The sequence below is a fragment of the Ascidiella aspersa genome, chromosome 7, assembly GCF_963924565.1.
Source record: "Ascidiella aspersa chromosome 7, kaAscAspe10.2, whole genome shotgun sequence".
Classification (NCBI taxonomy): domain Eukaryota; kingdom Metazoa; phylum Chordata; class Ascidiacea; order Phlebobranchia; family Ascidiidae; genus Ascidiella; species Ascidiella aspersa.
This window is the reverse complement of record NC_139453.1, coordinates 6,837,100-6,855,836: the sequence shown is the minus strand read 5'-3', so window position 1 is coordinate 6,855,836 and position 18,737 is coordinate 6,837,100. Positions and strand designations below refer to the sequence as shown.

At 36.6% G+C, this 18,737-nt stretch overlaps 1 protein-coding gene across 1 annotated transcript in view; it reads right to left on the bottom strand.

The window, feature by feature from the left end:
* The window catches only part of LOC146137467 (uncharacterized), a 43,707-nt gene that overhangs the window by 4,678 nt on the left and 20,292 nt on the right, over positions 1-18,737 (bottom strand). Inside the window, exons 13-30 of the mRNA XM_083393361.1 lie at positions 16,466-16,533; positions 15,809-15,959; positions 14,934-15,113; positions 11,958-12,037; positions 11,368-11,468; positions 10,775-10,894; positions 9,914-9,968; positions 9,160-9,236; positions 8,475-8,584; positions 7,402-7,564; positions 6,367-6,532; positions 5,187-5,295; positions 4,524-4,671; positions 3,823-4,023; positions 3,009-3,149; positions 1,903-2,073; positions 1,422-1,527; positions 128-363 (exon numbers count right to left, since the gene is read on the bottom strand). Of these exons, the coding sequence (XP_083249487.1) occupies positions 128-363; positions 1,422-1,527; positions 1,903-2,073; positions 3,009-3,149; positions 3,823-4,023; positions 4,524-4,671; positions 5,187-5,295; positions 6,367-6,532; positions 7,402-7,564; positions 8,475-8,584; positions 9,160-9,236; positions 9,914-9,968; positions 10,775-10,894; positions 11,368-11,468; positions 11,958-12,037; positions 14,934-15,113; positions 15,809-15,959; positions 16,466-16,533 (2,383 nt within the window). The remainder of the gene's footprint in view (positions 1-127; positions 364-1,421; positions 1,528-1,902; positions 2,074-3,008; positions 3,150-3,822; positions 4,024-4,523; positions 4,672-5,186; positions 5,296-6,366; positions 6,533-7,401; positions 7,565-8,474; positions 8,585-9,159; positions 9,237-9,913; positions 9,969-10,774; positions 10,895-11,367; positions 11,469-11,957; positions 12,038-14,933; positions 15,114-15,808; positions 15,960-16,465; positions 16,534-18,737) is intronic.

Sequence of the window (18,737 nt, the reverse complement as noted above, 5' to 3'; positions counted from 1 at the left end):
TGGTCGGGAAAATGTGAATTAACCAGGTAAAGTTGTAAAGGGGGTCAACTCACTTTATTTAAATAGAACTGCTATGTATTTGCAAAATGATTTCTCTGTACACCAGTGCGTCCAAAAATTCACTTACTTCACAAACTGCGTTATGTTCTCTCTTGCCAATTTCTCAACGACCAGGTTGGAATGCGGCCCGAAGACGATAACCGGCCGCTTGATGTCGCTGCTGCACTTCTCCACCACCTGGTACGCCCCCTGGTGGTCGAACGCGCTGCCGTCGGCCACCGATTCGATCGACGTTTCCGATACCGACTTGTTGAGCTGCACGTCGCCGCTCGAGCGTGACGAGGTGCGATGTGGTTTGCGGCGCTGCAAAAAAAAAATATTTTTTTACAAATTAAAAAAAAATATTTTTAACTAATTAAAAATGAAATTTTTTCGACTTTAAACCGACTAAAAAGTATTGTTTGACAAATTTTTTTAGCTTGAGCTGCAAAAAAGCAAAAATCGCAAATTCGGTGTCCTGCTTTTTCTGGAGAAAATCCTTGATCGAAACAGAAATAATAATAATTTGAACAAAGTTACAATATTTTGCTTTAAATTTTTTTTACGAGCGAGTTAAAAATGACTAATAGGTTGAGACATGTCAAAAAATTTGTAAGAGCTTTCTTTTTATTATTATTCTAAGTTAGCTGCAATTTGTTTTCTTGGTCAAGGCTGTGTTAGAAATGACTGATAGGTTAAGACACGTCAAAATTTTGAATTTTTTCTTTTATACTTCGAAGTAAGCTGTTATTCGCTTTCTTGGTCAATGTTGATATTAAACAATTAAACATGTTACGGTCTCGGACAAACATGTTACGCTTGTCAAGATTAAATCTAAATATTTTTTACCTGCATCAATGATCGACAGATTCGGTGAATCTGCAATGGCTTTCAGTGTACTAATGATATGTAAGCCGTAATCGTTGGTCAAAAAGCAGCTTCGAAGGGCTAGATCTCAGTTATTAACGCAAATATGTGTTCATGTTTCATTGTATGAATGATATGGTACTGTGGATCCCCTTCAATATGAAGTTGCTTGTACTAACAGATTGAGCAAGCATTGGCATATGGTTGTTTCTCGACTCGTTCCCTTCTGAGCCTGCATAGTTTAGTTGGTAGAGCGACGGTCCGGGCTTGACCGGAGGTCGTGAGTTCAAACCTCACTGCAGGCTAGTTGTTTTTCTAGTCTGCCCTGCTGGCATCAATGATCGACAGATTCGGTGAATCTGCAATGGCTTTCAGTGTATTTTTTACCTGTACTTAAATATAAAACTAGTTAATTATCATACGATTGAGGTCCACGGTTGAAAAATACTCCTACGATATGTGAATATTCTGCGTTACGGTTTAAATATTTTGACCATGGCGACCCAACAACTGACCTTGAAGAAGCTGCGTCGACCGGAACCGCTCAAGCGTTTGCCCGAATTACTTCCGGTCGAAGATGTGACGTCATCTAACGCGAATGACGAGTTTTCCTTTTCAACCCTGAAAATAAAACGTAATTTTGTTTTAAGTTAATTTTTTTTAAGAAATTTTTCGATATCACATTTATGTTTGCATGGGATGTCCGATATTTGGCTTTTTATTCCGATACTTGATATTTCAGACAAAAATTATCGCGATCCGATCATGTTACAAATGACGTCATTACCATACTTCAACAAGCAAAAATGTTTCGCTCTCATCGCCGAATTTACCAAATTGATAGACAATTTGCCGGCAACGAAAAATGCACACATCAATGTGTTCAACAACTGTGATCTGGCCTTTCTGAAGCGGCTTTTTGACCAACGATTACGGCTTACGTATTATTGTAAAAACTAGCCACTGTACTTAAAGAAAACAAACAAAGCCACTCACGTTAGTTTGCTTGGAATCCGACCCCTGGTTGACCTTTCGCCCTGCTCGTCGACCAGCGAGGCCACCCATTGGCCGAGCGTGTAGTCGGGGAAGGTGTTCTCCACCAATAGGATGCTGTTTCGGTTGAAGCGAAGCGCGCCCTCGCGCTCCACCATGTGGTCGAAAAGCGCTCTGAAAATAATGCGAAATGAAACAAATTGCAGATTTTGAAGCTGTTTTATCACTATTTTTGGTTGAGTGGAGATTTTTCAAGGATTTTAGTCTGAGTTTCGAAACATCCAGTATTGTTACTCAGCCGCGGGAAACAAGTTTAGGTATTCAAAAAAAGACTGTTTAACGTAAAAACAATACAAGAATGATGATTTGTTTTTAAATGTCGATTAAAACCTAAAATAATTAGAAGGCTAACAGAAAGTTTTTACTTAAAGATAAAATCTTGCAGTGTTCTGAACAGTGTTTCTAAAACATCGTTTTGAAATGACTTAATTCTAAGTCAATTCATTAGTTACTTAAGTCAAGTCATTTCCATAGTAAGTCAATCTCAAAATCCCAAATATCAAAGTATTACGTCATTGATGAGTCATTAAAACACTGACATATTGTATAATTGTCAAAACACCATGTAAAATGTCCTATTTAACATGTGATAACCACCAGGCCAAGCACCTTTGATGCAAAATTAAAAAATATCTTGAAAAAAAAAATAGTTGAAAAAACAAATAAAATATGTTAACATTAGCATGTCTTCAGAAGATGTACCACCACTTGGCATTAGGTATCGGCTCAGATCCCACATTATCGGACACACTAATTCTGTACGAAAAAAAGATAATAAAATTGAATTCCAAAGGTATCTTTTACCTTCTGCAAAACCTAAAAAAACCCAAATCAGTTTGTCCGCAAAAATAGCACCAATAAAATATGCTTTACTAAATCTTTAGTGTTAATCTTTAGCGACACTAGCACTTGACATCGGGTATCGGTTCCGATCCGATATTTACGGACATTTCTAGTTCTGTACGGAAAAAAGCTCTTAAAAAAAATTCTTAAAATGCGATCTAAGAAAAAAATTGATTTAGAAAATTATTAGTGTAAATAATGATTACCTGACGTAGAAATGGTCGCCGGGCACTCCGTAGATCTGCTTGAACTTGTTCGGTTCGTAGATGACGCACATTGACGCGCTCTCACTCGCTTGTGACATCACAATGGAGGCTCCTTCTAGAGTCGTGTTCTCGAACCGAGTACTGAAGCGAAAACAATTGATAAATAGAGAGAACTTTTTTAACGTGTTCGTATTTGAAATGATTGACAAAAAAAGATGCTGGCATTCTATATTCAAGTTACAAAACAATTGGAGGGATTATTTTGAACTAGTTGAAAATAGAGATGTGTGAAAATAGAGTATCGAACAATACCGATCTAGGTATCGGGTATCGAAACCGGTTCGATATATCGGACATCCTTGGTCGGAAACATGATATTTGTAAAAAAGTAAGTTTTGAAGACGCAGTTGTTTTAATCATATATAAAAGTTATCAAGCGAAAATAAAGGAATCTGTTATTGAGAAGTTCTTTAATTTGATCATGAAACCAACTAGTAAAAATTAAATATTTCTTAAATATAAACTAATATTTCAATTTGGCCTTCATGGGCCCCCTAAAATTAGTTCACGGACTCCCAAGCGGTCCATTAAACCACAGTTTAAGAACTCCTGGATTCAAGTAAGGTTCAAACCTTGAAATTAATTTTTGAACATTTGTTGATCTGCACCGCCGACCATATTGTTCGAAAATTTAACCAAAATAAATGTTCTGAAATTATTAAAAAGAAAAAAAAAATCGTAGACTGGAAATGTCACAATCACCACACTGGTGAAAATCTACAAAAAAAATGACACAGGTTAAAGTGAGGCTTACCCCTTGAATTCCAAGATTTTGTCGCCTATCCTCAGATCGCAAGGACTCGCAGTCAACGTGTCATCGTTTGATTGGACGGACGCCACGTAGATTCCGTAGGCGTTGCCCCCGACCAGCTTGATGTTGCCACACCCACCGGCGATGAACACGTAACGAGGCTCAGTGATGCGTTGCGAGCGCAGAGAGTCCTCCACGTGAGGGCTGCAGAGAGCAAATTTATTCGCGTTGGTTGGGAAGCAAATAGGATATATATTATATCCTATTTTTTTTAATTTTACCAATTACAGACGTTTTGTTTAGACTTTAAATCAATAACAATTGGCGATACTGTTACATTAAACCTTGTTTGTACTCACTACCATTCCAGTGGTTGCCATTGTAAATCGAAAAACAAAAACAAATTACAGCTCAGAATATGCAAAATTTGTTATGATTTTGAAAATAAATTTTGAAAAATTTCGAATAAAGTTACTGCAAAAATTTTCTACAAAATATAGCTTTCAATAATGAACAACGTCGGGTAATTTAGCAAGACTTAAAAATAGATCTCTGACATTAAAAAAATAGCTATTTAAATTATGCCGAAAAGGGCTATTTGAAAGCGAACAGTTTGCTTTAATGTAACCTTGACAAAGATTTAAGAGAATTTCAAAAAAAATCCGGCTGCCTTTTGGCAGCAATAACTTTGACCTTGTACTGACCTTGCACGCGGCGTGGCGTCCGGCGTCAAGGTCTGGTTATCACGCTCGTCGGCAGCCAATAGGGTGACGGCGTCACGCCCCACTGGAGACGTGGGCGTTGTGACACCAAGCGTGTCGGTGACGCTTATACCGAGGCTCTTTTGGTATTCTGGTAAAAGTAACATAGCGATAAAAAACAAGCTTTATTGGTGAAAGGATTTTTTTTCTATAGCTGAGGTTCTTAAATGATTTTCTTGCTGCTAAACCACCAACTAATTCACGCACCACCTTCTAGAATTGCTTAAATAACAAAATCAAAGTTTTTTATTTTTCTAAATGGAGCTGATAACACAGTAACACAAAACCAAAGTTTGAGTTAGGTTAACTTTTAACTGATAAAGCAATGAATCACAGCAACACATTTTCTGTGTCTCATCAGCATCTCCGCACCCCCTTGGAATAGTTCTGCACCCCTGGTTAAAAAACCTCTTCTAGAGAATAAAGAGTGGTCAAGGTGCTCATATGTTAAAAAAAAACGAAAATTCTTGAGAATTTTTTGCTGAACTTGCGTAAAGTTAAACTTGGGGGCCGTTTGATGGAAAAAGTTTAAAAGTTAAAGACAAACTTTGGGCGAAAACAAAACGCCAAACAAACATGTAGCAAATACAGATGTTATCTACTTACTGTCGAGGTTGTATTGCGCCAGTATCTTGATCGTATCACCAGGAACCGACTGACTCATTATGACGCGAGCTTGCTCTTCACGTGCGCTGCGCAGGTTGATGCCGTTGTACTGTGACGTAACAAAAGCACGGTTTGAATGACGCCGTTTCGTTACGAACCAAGGTCATCAAACTAAGGCCCCGTATATGTTTAAATTAAGATAAACTATAGTTTAAATGTGTCCAATCCAATTATAAACTAAACTTTGATAAAAATTTTAAAAACTGTAATACATTTTGTTAAAGCTCACTACAATTTTTATTGCATAGTTATTTATATTTCCATCGTTGATTCTGAAAACAGGTTTATAAAGTTCGTGAAAAGTCTATATCCGGTTCGCGAAAGGTTTTCTAAATCAACATAAAGTACAGTTAAAATGTTGTCGGATGCAATTTAAAACTAAATTTCGATGAAATTTTAAACTGCACGACAATTTTTTAATTTTTTTAACTGCGATCTTCAGCATTTAAGTTGTCCGGCCCTTTATGAGAAAAAACTGGTGAACCCCGATTTGGGGACGATTGTCGATAAAACGCAATCGGTAACACGCTAAACTTAATATACGTTTCAACAGAAGGTTTCCAAAATGCATATGATGATATGAGTAACACTAAATATTGTCAAAAATTAGTAATAACACGTTGAACGCTGTTTGAAGTTGAAAACTAATAAAAGTATATGTTTTTAACAAATGTTTTTGTTTTCAAGACAGTATGATGGCGTATACGTAATGTATGCAGGGATTAAATGTTTCACAAGTTGGAAACTTATTTAATTTTAGTAGAAAACGTTTAGGTAACTGTCAGTGGTCAGTGTTGAACCATTATCACTGAAAGTGAGGACGCTGAAATTTTCAAGAGCCAACAGAAATACATACTCCTTAGGGCCAGTTTGTTATAATAATAATAGTGTTTTTATATAAAATAACTCAAAATATTATAGAAATTACGTAAAATAAATCACATTTATTGAAGTCTGTCTGCACCGCCAAAAATGTTATTCCAAAATTAAAAAGAAATGGAATCTCTCGAGTAAAAAAAGCTAAATTCAAAGACTGGAATATCTGAAATACCAAACTGGCCAAAATCTACAAAACAACACCGATTTATTCAGTAAAGACGAAACAATTTTTTTGTCGTACCTCCAGCAGCTGGTCGCCGAACTCTAGCCCCGCCCTAGCGGCCAGACTGTGCTCAGTGACGCGTGACACGTAGATTCCACTGTTGTCTCCACTTTTAACGATCGAAATCCCGATCGGTTCGCTGCCCTTGATCATACTCACGTAGCGCGGTTCACAGTTCACCGGCCTGCAAAATGCGATTTGCAATTAAGTATTGGACTGTCGTTATTTTTAAGTTGTACCATTAAATTGTGTAGATATTTATTGTATATTTTGTTGAACTGAAATGATAAAAATAAACCTATTTTTCGATTTTAATTTTTTCCTTTTACAATGAGAGAAATCTGCTTCAATTTATTGCTTTCAATTAAAATACTTCCAAAAGCTTTTCACATTTGGATATTTTACTCAATTGCCGCGGACTGTTTTTTTGACAAATATATTTAAGATAATTTTTTACCAAATAAAAACAGGTTTGGCAACTTTTATTGTCTTTTATCACATGTTGCAATAACAGTGTTGTAATGACTTAGGTCACTTAAGTCACTGTTTTCAAATGACTTGACTGGACTGAAGTATTTTGGACAAATAACTTGACTTGGCCTTAAGTCATAGTGTCAAATAACTTGATTAAAATGAAGTGTTTTATGAAATATTTGTTTATAAAATTAAGATGCAAATCTAAAATGTTTCACATAAAACAATTTGCCAGCAGAATAATGTGTTTTTTTATTTGAGTTGTTCGGAAGAGTTGACTAATTTTAATCGGAAGAGTTTACCAATCCTAATAGTTTTGGGCTTTTTTGTACGCCAATGACTTGACCTGGGAATTAATTTGGGCAACTGGTGACTTGGAATGGGACTTGACTTGAACTTCAGTCATTTCAAAATGAATTGTTTACAACACTGTGCAATAAAAAAGATAAAAATGTTAAATCGTCAACAAAACAGTCGACATTCCCGGAAAGGTAATTTATAATTTCACTGAAATAAAATTACGGCTTTTAACCCATAGTTTTTTTTACTTGTTTCACATTAAAATAAAAAACAACTTACTTGCGACCACGTGACGATACACTTGACTCGACAGAGAGCGAACTGAGCGAAGCGTCGGTTTGTGACGTCGACCGGCTGGTACTTCCCCGGCCCCCACTGGGGTCGGGTGAACTCGAGGGGTGAAAGTGAACGGGGGTGCTGCGGTCCGACAGGGTGATCGAACCTGGGGCGGCAAAAGTAGGGGGTGAAAAAAGGGGGTTCTACAGATTGTGGCTGTGAGATTTATATGCATATTGTTAGATTTAAACATCCTTCCAACATGGCGGTTGTGCGAGTAAGTTTCGATTTTTGTGATTAAAAAAAAAACTGTTCTCGTGGAATTTACGAAATTATTCTTCAGCAACCTATTTAAAGTGATTTTAAATGCTAGATTCTAGCATATAGATTGGTCTAACATTAGTTGGTGTAATAAAACAAGTAAACAATTTTGGCAGGTAAGTTTTTTTTTAGTTTCTGGCCCCTTTCTCGTCATAAATCAACAAAAAACCTTCTGTTGAATTTGATTGATTTTTAACCTTGTTTACTGGCCTTTTTTAATTTTATGAGTAAAAATTCATTTTTTTAACAAGTTGGAAGGAAAAATGAATTTAACAAGTTCAAAAAATTTAATATACATCGCGATTGGCGATACACATTCCCATTTTAAATTGTTTCTCTTAAAGGTAAATTTCATTTGTGTTGGCTGGTTTGGTAAAGGCTGCTGCATATATGCAAAGCTTCATTAGATGAGAAGTAATCATATAAAAGAAGGACTTTTAATCGTGAATTCTACGCAGCCACCTGTTTTAATTTGTGACTGTCTTTTCAAGTACGGAAGATCGGGGCAAAGTAGCATTTTTGGAAATTCCGAATTAGATAAGAACTAAAATTCGATTATATAAGCAATTCACAAATTAGATTTTTGTCAAATCGAATCATTTAGTTGTCCAAGTCAGCTTGGCACTAGACTCGAAATTTTGCAACTTGGACAGCATTATTGCCGGTTTTATTCACATCTTCATGATTTGAGATGGTGATTCTTAACCTTAGTTACCCCTAAGAAAGACGTGTTTTAAGGCATGACCTGCACATACCTGGCTCTGAACTCCTGTAACCGACCGATGCTTCCGATGGAATACGAATCCTTCGTGAGTCGATAGTCCGGGACTTTCCCCCGTGGGAGCGCGACAGGCTTGGGCCTTTGCTGGAAAGAATTGAAACGCTATGTTAATAAAGAATCTCATCACAAACAGCGAAAGGGAGTTTTTTTATTAGTTTACGGAATTTGCTAAATAACGATAAAGTGATGTAATGACGTGAGTCTTTTGACCAAAATGACTCAACATGACTTTAGTGATTTTTTTTATTATTCGTTAACGGACTTTACTATAAAACGACACAGTGTTGTAATGACTTTTTGTTTTGTCCAAAATGGCTTGACTTGAATCAAGTTTTCGACCAAAGTGACTCGACTTGAGAAGTAAGGTTTAATAGCTTACAGTTTTCAGTTTCAAGCGCCAATGCCAAGGCCAGAAAATTCAAAGTTAAAATCGCTTTATAAAACAAGCAATGATCAAAATTTGAATGTGGAACCCGCGTAAGTAAAAGCAACTTATTTGAACATTTACAATCACCAGAGGTGCTGTGTTTGATATTTATTACTATGTCTGGTAGAAACAGTTTAAAAAATGTAACTCAAGCTATGGTGGACAATAGGGATGTCCGATAATAAATTCACATTTTATTCCGATACTTTGATGGTATTCAACAAGTAATTACCTCGACGGCCTCGGTAATGAGTAGGCGCTTCTCGGTCGTTGCTCACTCACTCGTCCGATGCTCGCCGATGAAACGCTCTGAAAGTTGAAAAATATGCTTAAGAGTTGTGGTAAACAGGGATATTCAACAGTTCAACAGTTCAACAGTTCAGGGAAACATAAATATACAAAGTCGAAATTTGTTTTGTGAGAGACTGAATGTGTGTTAGTGTTAATAATTAATATAATGCAGTCTCTGTAACTTGCTTGAGTAAGTCCAAAACTGTTTTTTTTAAAGTAAGTATAAGCCCACAGCAAATAAATTTCATTTAAAAAGTATAGATTAAACAAAACTTAAAATTTCGTATTTTTACCCAATTTCGCAATTTTCGGCAAAAATTAAACGCGATTTTTTCAGTCAAACTATGGTTCAAATGAGACTTAGTTTTGCATACCACATTTAGGTGTCAATCTATAAAAATCCTTATGGGGCAGGTGGATATCACAAAAGGTGATTACTCACAAAAAGTGAAAATTGCAGGCTTTATTGGTTTAATTTAATTTATTTGACAAGTTATGTCAAAGTCTTGCACTGAAATCATTAAACATTGTCATAGAATGCAGTCTAGTTTGATTAGAAAAACAGAATTTTCAAACGAAAATTAATCATTTTTAAGTAATACGATGAATGAATTAAATGAAAGTTGGAAAATAAACTTGAATTCTGTTTTTTAAACACGTCTTTTTTAAAGAACTTATAAAACGGTGCAACTTACTATGTGCGATCCGCCGTCGGGATAACTCTGTTGTCGCTTGTACGAAAACGTCGACCTAGATTAAGTGTTTTTGTTAAAAAAGACACTAGAGCAGGGTTCTTAAACTGGGGAACATGGATCCCTTGGGGGCACGTAAATTAGTTTAGGGACACATAAAGGCCTAGCTGATAGATTAGGGTATTTAATTTTTTTTTTTTAAGTGATGATTTGTTCAAAACAACATAACACACAGAGCGACGGTCCCGGTATGACCACAGGCGGTGAGTTCGAAGCTCACCGCAGGCAGGTTGCTTTTTAAGCCTGACCTTGTTTGTGCAACAATCCTGATAAGGCAGACTGATTTCGGTAAGCTTCTCCGAAGGCATCTTGTGTACTATATACGTGTGTCGTTAGCGTTGGCCAGTACGACTCCATCAGAAGGGCTTGCTAACAGAATATACACATGGTGTACAACTGTATAATTATGTATGACTGTAGGTTTTAGTTGTTTAAAAGCAAAACAGTTTAATTTAAAAACAAACGTTTAGCACTGAATGTATTTAGACTCCATTTCAGTTTTACCCTTTTGGACCAAAACCAGCAGGTTTCTCAGGTCGACGTGTTTTATAACGTCAAATTATGACGCCAGTCTAAAAAAAATCATATCTACCTTAGTCTAGCGAACTGAATTTTTTTATAGGTGTCCGGGGTAAAAATGTTCAAGAATCAATGCTTTAGAAGGAATTTATTACCACGGACTTCAATAAATTGGTTTTACAGCGACTTAAATTGACGTTTGACAAAAACGCTTATAACTAAGGCTTTCGTTTGTATTTTAAAGCTTAAATTACATAAATAAAAGGTTAGTTTTAGGGGAAGTACCTTTCCGACAGCGGGGTTGCTGCCTGCGACAAGTCGGGCGTAACGGTCACGCTCGGTCGACTTTGCTTCTTCTCGGCGCTCGGCGTCACGGGCGAGTGCACTTGGTCGCGGTTGGTGGATCTGAGCATGACGTCACAAAATGTTACACAGATAACACGTAGTACGACGGTAGTTGAAAGTTTGTAACCAATAAGCAAGAATCGCAAGATTAAAGAGTGAAAAAAGCTTGTTTTGCTAAAGATGCGACACTGATGGTTAAAAAGGTTGAAACCTAGCATAACATTGAATAAATCGTTTTAATAGAAATGAAAAACGCCCGAAGCACATGTTATAATAAATTCAAAAATTAAAAATTCGCTTTTTTTGCCGAGCACAGAATTATTCACTCTAAATAGAGAGGAACATAACATTTATGAGGTAGTTTTGCGATTTTATTTATGAGGTTTGAAAACAAATTGAGGCTATTAAACAGGGGGTTAAATTGGAAAGTTGGTAAAATTGCATCTAACTGATTTATTTATTTATTGATTGGCTCATTTCCTTTAATTATCTTTACTAAATTGCCAAATGAGTTTAACTATCATCTCACTTACCCTCCAGATGATACTCTGTCCTCAGCTCGAGTTCCGACCGTTACCTCGTCTTTCCAGTGCTTCACAGTGTTGTTATTGTTGGCGTTCACAATGGGGTAGGTCTGAAAATGCAAGCATTCAAGGGTTACAATAGTAGGAGGACTTTGAACGTTGAGCTATACCACAAGGTTTTATTTTGGTTTGAGTTTTGGTTTGGCTAGTGGTGATTTGTAGCAATCCCGTTATTTCACATAAATGATTCACTTTTTACAGAATTTATGTCGTTATCAAAACATCTGGAATGTTTGCTTTATCGGGAAAGACCATTTTAAGGCTGAGTTAACATTACATCTCAACACTAAGAAAATTTATGCATACTAGTCTAGAAAAAACAAATTTGGGCGTATTAATTTTATCTTTATCTTTGACTTGAGCATAGACGTCATTTGGTATCAGATCAGTATCGGACAAAAATACCCAGTATTGGTCAATATTTCAAAACCGACTTCAAATATACCTATTACCTATAGTAAAGTAAAATCTAGGTTTTAAAACTACATCGGTGGAGAGAAAAATAGGCAGTAAACGAAACCTGGCAACAACTAACTTACGGTGAGGTTATTTGGGGCCATGGGAGCCGAAACCGGTCTTCGTCTCCGCTTGCCGTGTTTTGGTCGCGTCCGTACAGGCACTGTAGATAAAAACGACATATTTTGTAATTATTTCGTATACAATGAAAGATACACACACGTATGGGTTCAACAACTGATCTAGCACTTCTGAAGCTGCTTTTGACCCACGAGTACGGCTCACGTATCATTAGTACACCGAATGCCATCGCAAACTCACTGAATATGTTTGTCGATCATTGATCAATGCAAGCAGGGCGGGCTATAAAAAACAACTAGCCTGCGATGAGGCTAGAACTCACGATCTCCGGCATACTGGGCACGGTCACGCTTGCGTCGGCGATTTTTGTGTATTTAGCATTTTTCTACTCACAAGCGTTTTTAATACTATTTAGACATTTAAATTTTAGATTGTACAGAAAACCGATATATCCCTATCTTTAACAGGTTATCAATGGATTGTGTGGAAATATTTGCCTACTCGTTTTAAAAATCTAGCACATTTAGCTTTCAGATAAAGTCTAAACAAACCCTTTTAAAAAATTACAAGACTAATTGAGCACATCCAACGGAATTTACTAAAAGTATAAACTTGAATATGTAACTATTTTGATCAAACCTGTAGGCCTATTGGGCGTTAAACAGCAATAGCAGGGGACATCAGTTATTTTATAGCAGGGGATAGCATTCATTTGTGACAAGGGATGCATGACAATAGGAAAATGTTTTGGATTGGACAAGCTAAAAAGTGTGATACATTTTAATAGAAAGCTGTAAATGACATTGCCCTGACAACTTGGTAAAAGTAGGTTCAAAATCAAGATAAAAAACGTCAAGGCCAACGGGCCGTTACTTTGCTCAGGTCTGGCTTGTAGGATAACACAAATAATGATGAGAATTCGCATTTCATCACCTCAAATATGCCAGGTGACTATGGTAGACGTCAAGCTTGTCACGGTCACGCAAGTAATGGCTTTAAAATAGGGTGCACGTATTTCGAGTGCAATAATAGCGCCATAATCTATGGTTCTGTTTACCAAGCCAAGTCAATATAAAATGACGTGCGAGAACCACTAATAAGAAAAAAGGATAACTTGACTGCCTTTATTCTTCCATTGACGGCTAAAATTAGTCGACCGCTGACGACCAATGACGTGTCATTGGACAAAGTGCAAAGTCCGAGTCGGCGAAAAAACAAAAAATGACGTCACAATCATGCGACGCGCGCGCTGTTTGCCCGAAAGCCATAGAAGGGGTTGGAAAATGGTAGAGGGAGAAAGGAAATGGTAGCGGTTCGAGATTAATCCTTGTCGAAAAATCGATGCCGAGCATATGCTTCAAGCGAAAAGCTACCAGCAAACAAAAAAATCTGAAGAGAAGCAGACCTGACGTGGCCTTAACCGCTGCCGGTCCGTATTAAAGCAATCTGAGCTGTTTTTAGGTCTTAGTTTTTTAACCTGCTTGGTGCCTAAAAGCACAAAAAATTGTGGCCTTAAAACGGTTTTCGGCCGATTTTAATTCATTTTTTGAGCAGACAGTACGTTTATCTTATCCTAGCCGAAAAATTGTGGGTTTAGGGAAAAAAATTAACTGATTTACAAACTTCCATGAAAATAAACAATAGGTAGGAAATAGCAATAAAGCGGCTGGACAAAATACGGGCGATTACATAGGCTTAAAAATAATCCTTAGAAGGAGGTCTAAGCGTTATTATATTGGCCACGGCATAACTAAAACTAAAAGCCAACTTTTAAAGCAACTATGCAAAGCCGGCCAAGAGACGCGAAAAGAACATAATACAATCGATCGACGGAATCGTGATAATTATACCTTGTGACGTCATAAAGTTGTTTGTGCGAAAATCACCGAAGTTTGAAGAAAGGAAAGCAAATCAACAGTTTATGAAATATGTTAGGAATAAAATCATTTTTATGGGCTTTTAAGATTTCAGTGGTAATGAAATTGAATGACATTTTTTTTCGAACACTATCTACGCTTTGCCGATGTTACCTGATGGCAGGCTTAGTTAATTTGGACTAACTTTTTTAACGGGTGATTGGAATGGGTTAGCGCTTCTACTAGTCTTTACAGTACGTCTGCTAAATTTGGCCAAAACTGTAAAATAAGGTGAAGAAAATGAGGCTAAAAATGGAAGGGAAATGTGTTAAAAAATACAAAAAAACGAAAAAAGGTGAACGCTTTTACAAGGACATTTAACTCTTATGCGGTTGCCTTGTTTGAATTGGTCTTGTACCAAGTTGCGCACTAGACGCCCAAGTGACGCGAAATAACTAAATGTTGCGTCAGCATTAGGGCTCAGGCTGTATCTTATTCACAACTCTATACACTCACAAAACTAGTGACATAATGCATGGTTCTTAAACTGTATGTGACAATGAATCCGTTTCATATCTCAACTCAATTGCGCCAAAAAATGCCTATACATACATACATGTATTATCCGAGACGTGCACTCAAACTTATTGCTACTAGAAAACTGCACCGATTGATTATGACTTACTACAACAACATATAAAGAAAAAAAAGAGAAAAATATGTAAAATTCCTACGCACAAATGTTTTAAACCACTGAAAACAAAGTATCAAAGAATCAATAAAAACGTTAAACTATCAGTATTTTAACAAAAAAAAAAATACCAAACACAATACATAAACACAAAATATAAATAAAATACCAAAACACATATTTTGGTACACTATGCACGGATCTGTAATGTAGCTTGATAATGAAATTAAAGCCTAAAAGGTCGAGTAGATCGACATTATCTTGAATAAGACGTTTCGATACGAACTTGTAGATAAACTGAAGATGATACAAGCTCGTAATAAAAACGCCTTTATCAAAATGATATCAGTCTGCTCGACCTTTTTGACTTTGAAAATCATTTCTAAGCTATACATATTAAATTAAGTAGTACTAAGCTAAGTAAAACGCACCTGGCTGCGATGACGCTAAACTGCCGCTAGGTGGTGACGACGGTGGTGAGCTGAGCATGCTCGATGCGCCCCTGATGGCGGTTGGGGGAGTGTGGCCGGCGCTGTGGCCCCCTGGAGGGGTGAAGGTGTTGGGGGTCACTGCGGGCCGGGGCCGGTTCTTGATGAAGACGGAAAGGCGACCTTGAAAAGCAAAGAATAAAGTTATCACACAATTTTACAAAAGAATTTCAGAGAGATCTAAAAATCGGATCGTTGTTTACAAACGTTTTGGAAATACCTCATGCTATCATCAGTTGTAAAAATAGTTGTATTTTTTTTTTTTTTTTTTTGTATTTTTTTTGGCATAATGTCGATTTTATCGAATATAATGGCTTTAGTGTTCTTATTAATATCGGCTCGTTTGACCATTTTTTAATATAATTCGAAAACAAAACAGTATAAATGCCATAGCGTAGAAGTCCAGACTGCAATAGGAAAAAGAAAAGCGACTTGTACTCTAGTGTGACAACCAACCATATTTTTGAGTGGGCCCCAAAACTTTTATATTCAAACGACAAAAAAGAATAGGAGTAACAGCGAGAGGTAGATAACAGCAGGCTAATGATTAGTCCCCAACTAGGTTGAAAACTCACAAACTAGAGATTAACCCCCAAAAAGAGACCAGTCCCCTAACCTCAAACAAGAGGCTAAACTCTAAAAACAAAATAAGGGACTAAACGCCCAAATTAGAGACTAACCCTCAAAATCAGAAAATAAACCCAAAACAAGAAACAAAACCAGACAACTAGAGACTAACCCCCAAAACTAGAAACTAAACCACAAAATGGGGCTAAAATCCCGCAAAAGGGGCGTTAACCCCTGAAACGGGTACTTACCCCCACCGGCGATGATGTTGCTTAACGACTCACTGTCGATTCGAGGCCACGTGCCTCCGTTGCTCCCTCCTGTGGAGCCAGTGTCGCTTGATGGGGCGGTTTTGACGGGTTTCTTGCGAGCCCACGGGAACCGGGCTGAGTTGAGCTTACCCTTGGGTGAAAAGAGGGGGAGATTAGGAGGTACGTAAAATCAGATGGGGGGGGGGGGGTGAAATGCGGATTGCTTTTTTATTTCTTTTTTTGGCAAGCGGTGTACAGGTTAAGGATAGTATTGTTACACAGTTACATTTCCAAAGAAATTTTTTTTCCAAAGAAAAAAAACCCAGATAATTTTGTTGTTATCCTTATCATTTTTTTGTTGTTAATCCTTATTGGGTGAAAAGGGGGTAAATTAATGGAGCGTAAATCAGGTGGATATAAATAGTGATTGCTTTTAAAAAGTTTAAAGGGGACTATGATGCTTTTTAGTTTTATCTCATTTTAACAACTTTGCGTTATTCACGATGAAAGATTGATTTTAATCGATAATTATAAAAAGCAACACGCTGACAATTTCCAAGTCACTTAAGAATTGATTTTTAAGTTTGACACGATTTTATCGCATTCGTTATTTTTTTTCGATTGATACCTGATTTGTTAAAACCTGTAAAAACTTACCCTTCTTTTTCTGGTTGGAACCGAGGTTTCGACTGGCATCCTTACAGGAGACGCGTCGCTTAAGTTGCCTGTGAAAAGTATATACTTTATTAAGTCACTGTGTTCAAATGACTTAACTTGACTTAAGTCTAAAATATAAAAATATGGTAAAATATCTCGACTCGACACATGTCTATTAGACAAACGACTTGACTTGGACTTAGGTCATTGAGTAAATGTTTTGGGTTGAAAGTTGAAACTAGGTGTTTATATTTAACATTTTAATATAAAAACGAGTTATTTTTTGTTAATTTTTGCACATAGAACCATTATATTGCTACTTGTTGTTTTTTGTTATTTTTTGTTGAGTTATTGCTCATATTAGGACGAGTTTGCAATTTTTATGGATTATCGTTTTATTAATATTATTATTATATTGGTGGTTTGAGTTTAAGTTTGACTTTCTCTAATAATGAGTTGGACTGGGACTTGACTTATTATTTTTGGAAAAGACTTGACTTGCACTTTAGTTATTTCACAAATGACTTTTTACAACACTGAAAAATTATGCAACAAAAGTATTAGATTCCCCATACCACGACATTTAACAAATAAGACAATGTGTAATTTGCTTACATGTATAATAACGCATAGAAATGGTGCGACGCTTTTCGCACGAAAACACATTTTAGGTGAGTTAACAAAATGTTATTCGGGTATCTTTTCCATCAAAGTTAATTTGTATGGGCAATGGGAAAAAACGATTTGGACCAAACTTAATCCGATTTCGAATTAAGTGCCGGCTTATGTACTAGAAGTCTCAGATAACTGTAGGATGTACGTCACTAAGTAAAGAGAGTCATCTTTGCACAACCTACAAAACACTTATGACGCTCAGAAGATTAGATAGGATCATCCACTCTATATTTAATCCACAAACTCGAATTGATATAGATAGCTATTAAGAGTCTAAAAATAAGAACAGGAGGGCTATATTAAAAAGCACTTGACTTAGGTATACGATGCTGTTCAATCAAACAGTGTTTGCAGCGGTTTTCCAAAACGTCGTAGATTTAGTGTTTATATAGTTTTGTGAGCACCCATATACTTATATATGCAGTTCGCAGAATATGCTATATCTTATAGTTAATTTAACTATGCATTACAAAAAAAGATGCTATAAGCCAAAGGGTCGGCAACCTTTTTCTAGTCGCGGGCCAAAACCAAACTCAGAAAGGTCTCTGCGGGCCGCACGAAATGATAACTACGAATTGTGTTATTAAAATATTAGAACAACTGTGAATCAGCCGGGCCTCTGATCGTTTTTGCACTTAAAAACGAGTTTAATTGTATTTAAGGAGGCAGTAAAATGTTGGCGCAAAGCGCGAAAAACAGCGTTTGTTTGGTTTAAAATTCGAGTTCACATGTCGTCATCGATACTACTAATGAAAACTGTAAAAAACTACTTCGGGGAACGCGATAGCATTTAAAGTTAATGTAGCTCAGTGTCTGTTAACGTTTTTAAATCAAGGCACACCTGGCGAGCGAAGCTAACGCAATTTTCTTTGGTATACCGGCATTTCTGTTAAATTTCTTGAACGTTTTTATTACTTGCCGAAAATAAAAAATAGAAGAATGTTTAAAAAGAGAACTTGGCAGCCTTCCACGGCAACGGTAAAGAAGTGTTGATCTACTTAAAAAAGACAGCATCAAAATGTAAACAAACCGGACGCAGAAAGATCATTCGCGTTTTTTAGCACTTATGTAGTTAAAACAGTCAAGAAGTATGTGAAATGGTGTCTAATTTGTCAAAGAGGCGGCGGACCGGATGATTTTCATCGATCCGGCCCGCGGGCCGTAGGTTGCCGACCCCTGCTATAAGCAAAGGCATCAAGGTGAGTTTGACAAAATTAACAGATGTTCACAAATGTAAGCTTCTCGTGCTTAACGAATATAATACAAGTTCTTGTATTAATGACAAAATGCCCGTTTATGGACATACGTTGCAATAATAAAAGCTGTTTTTACGTAGCAATAGTGTTCATATGTTTATTAGTTGTGAACACCTATATACTATACGCAGTTCGCAGAATATGGCTTATCTTATAATGTATTACATTCGATGCTATAAGGTAATACTTAATTATTTGCTAGATTTATGGACCAGCAAATTCAAACATAGGTCTTATTTTATCGTGATAGTAATATAACCGATATTTTAGGCAAAAAAAACTGACCAAAACAAATGCTGTGGTTAGTTGATGGTCAAAAAAGCAGTATAATTGAAACTATA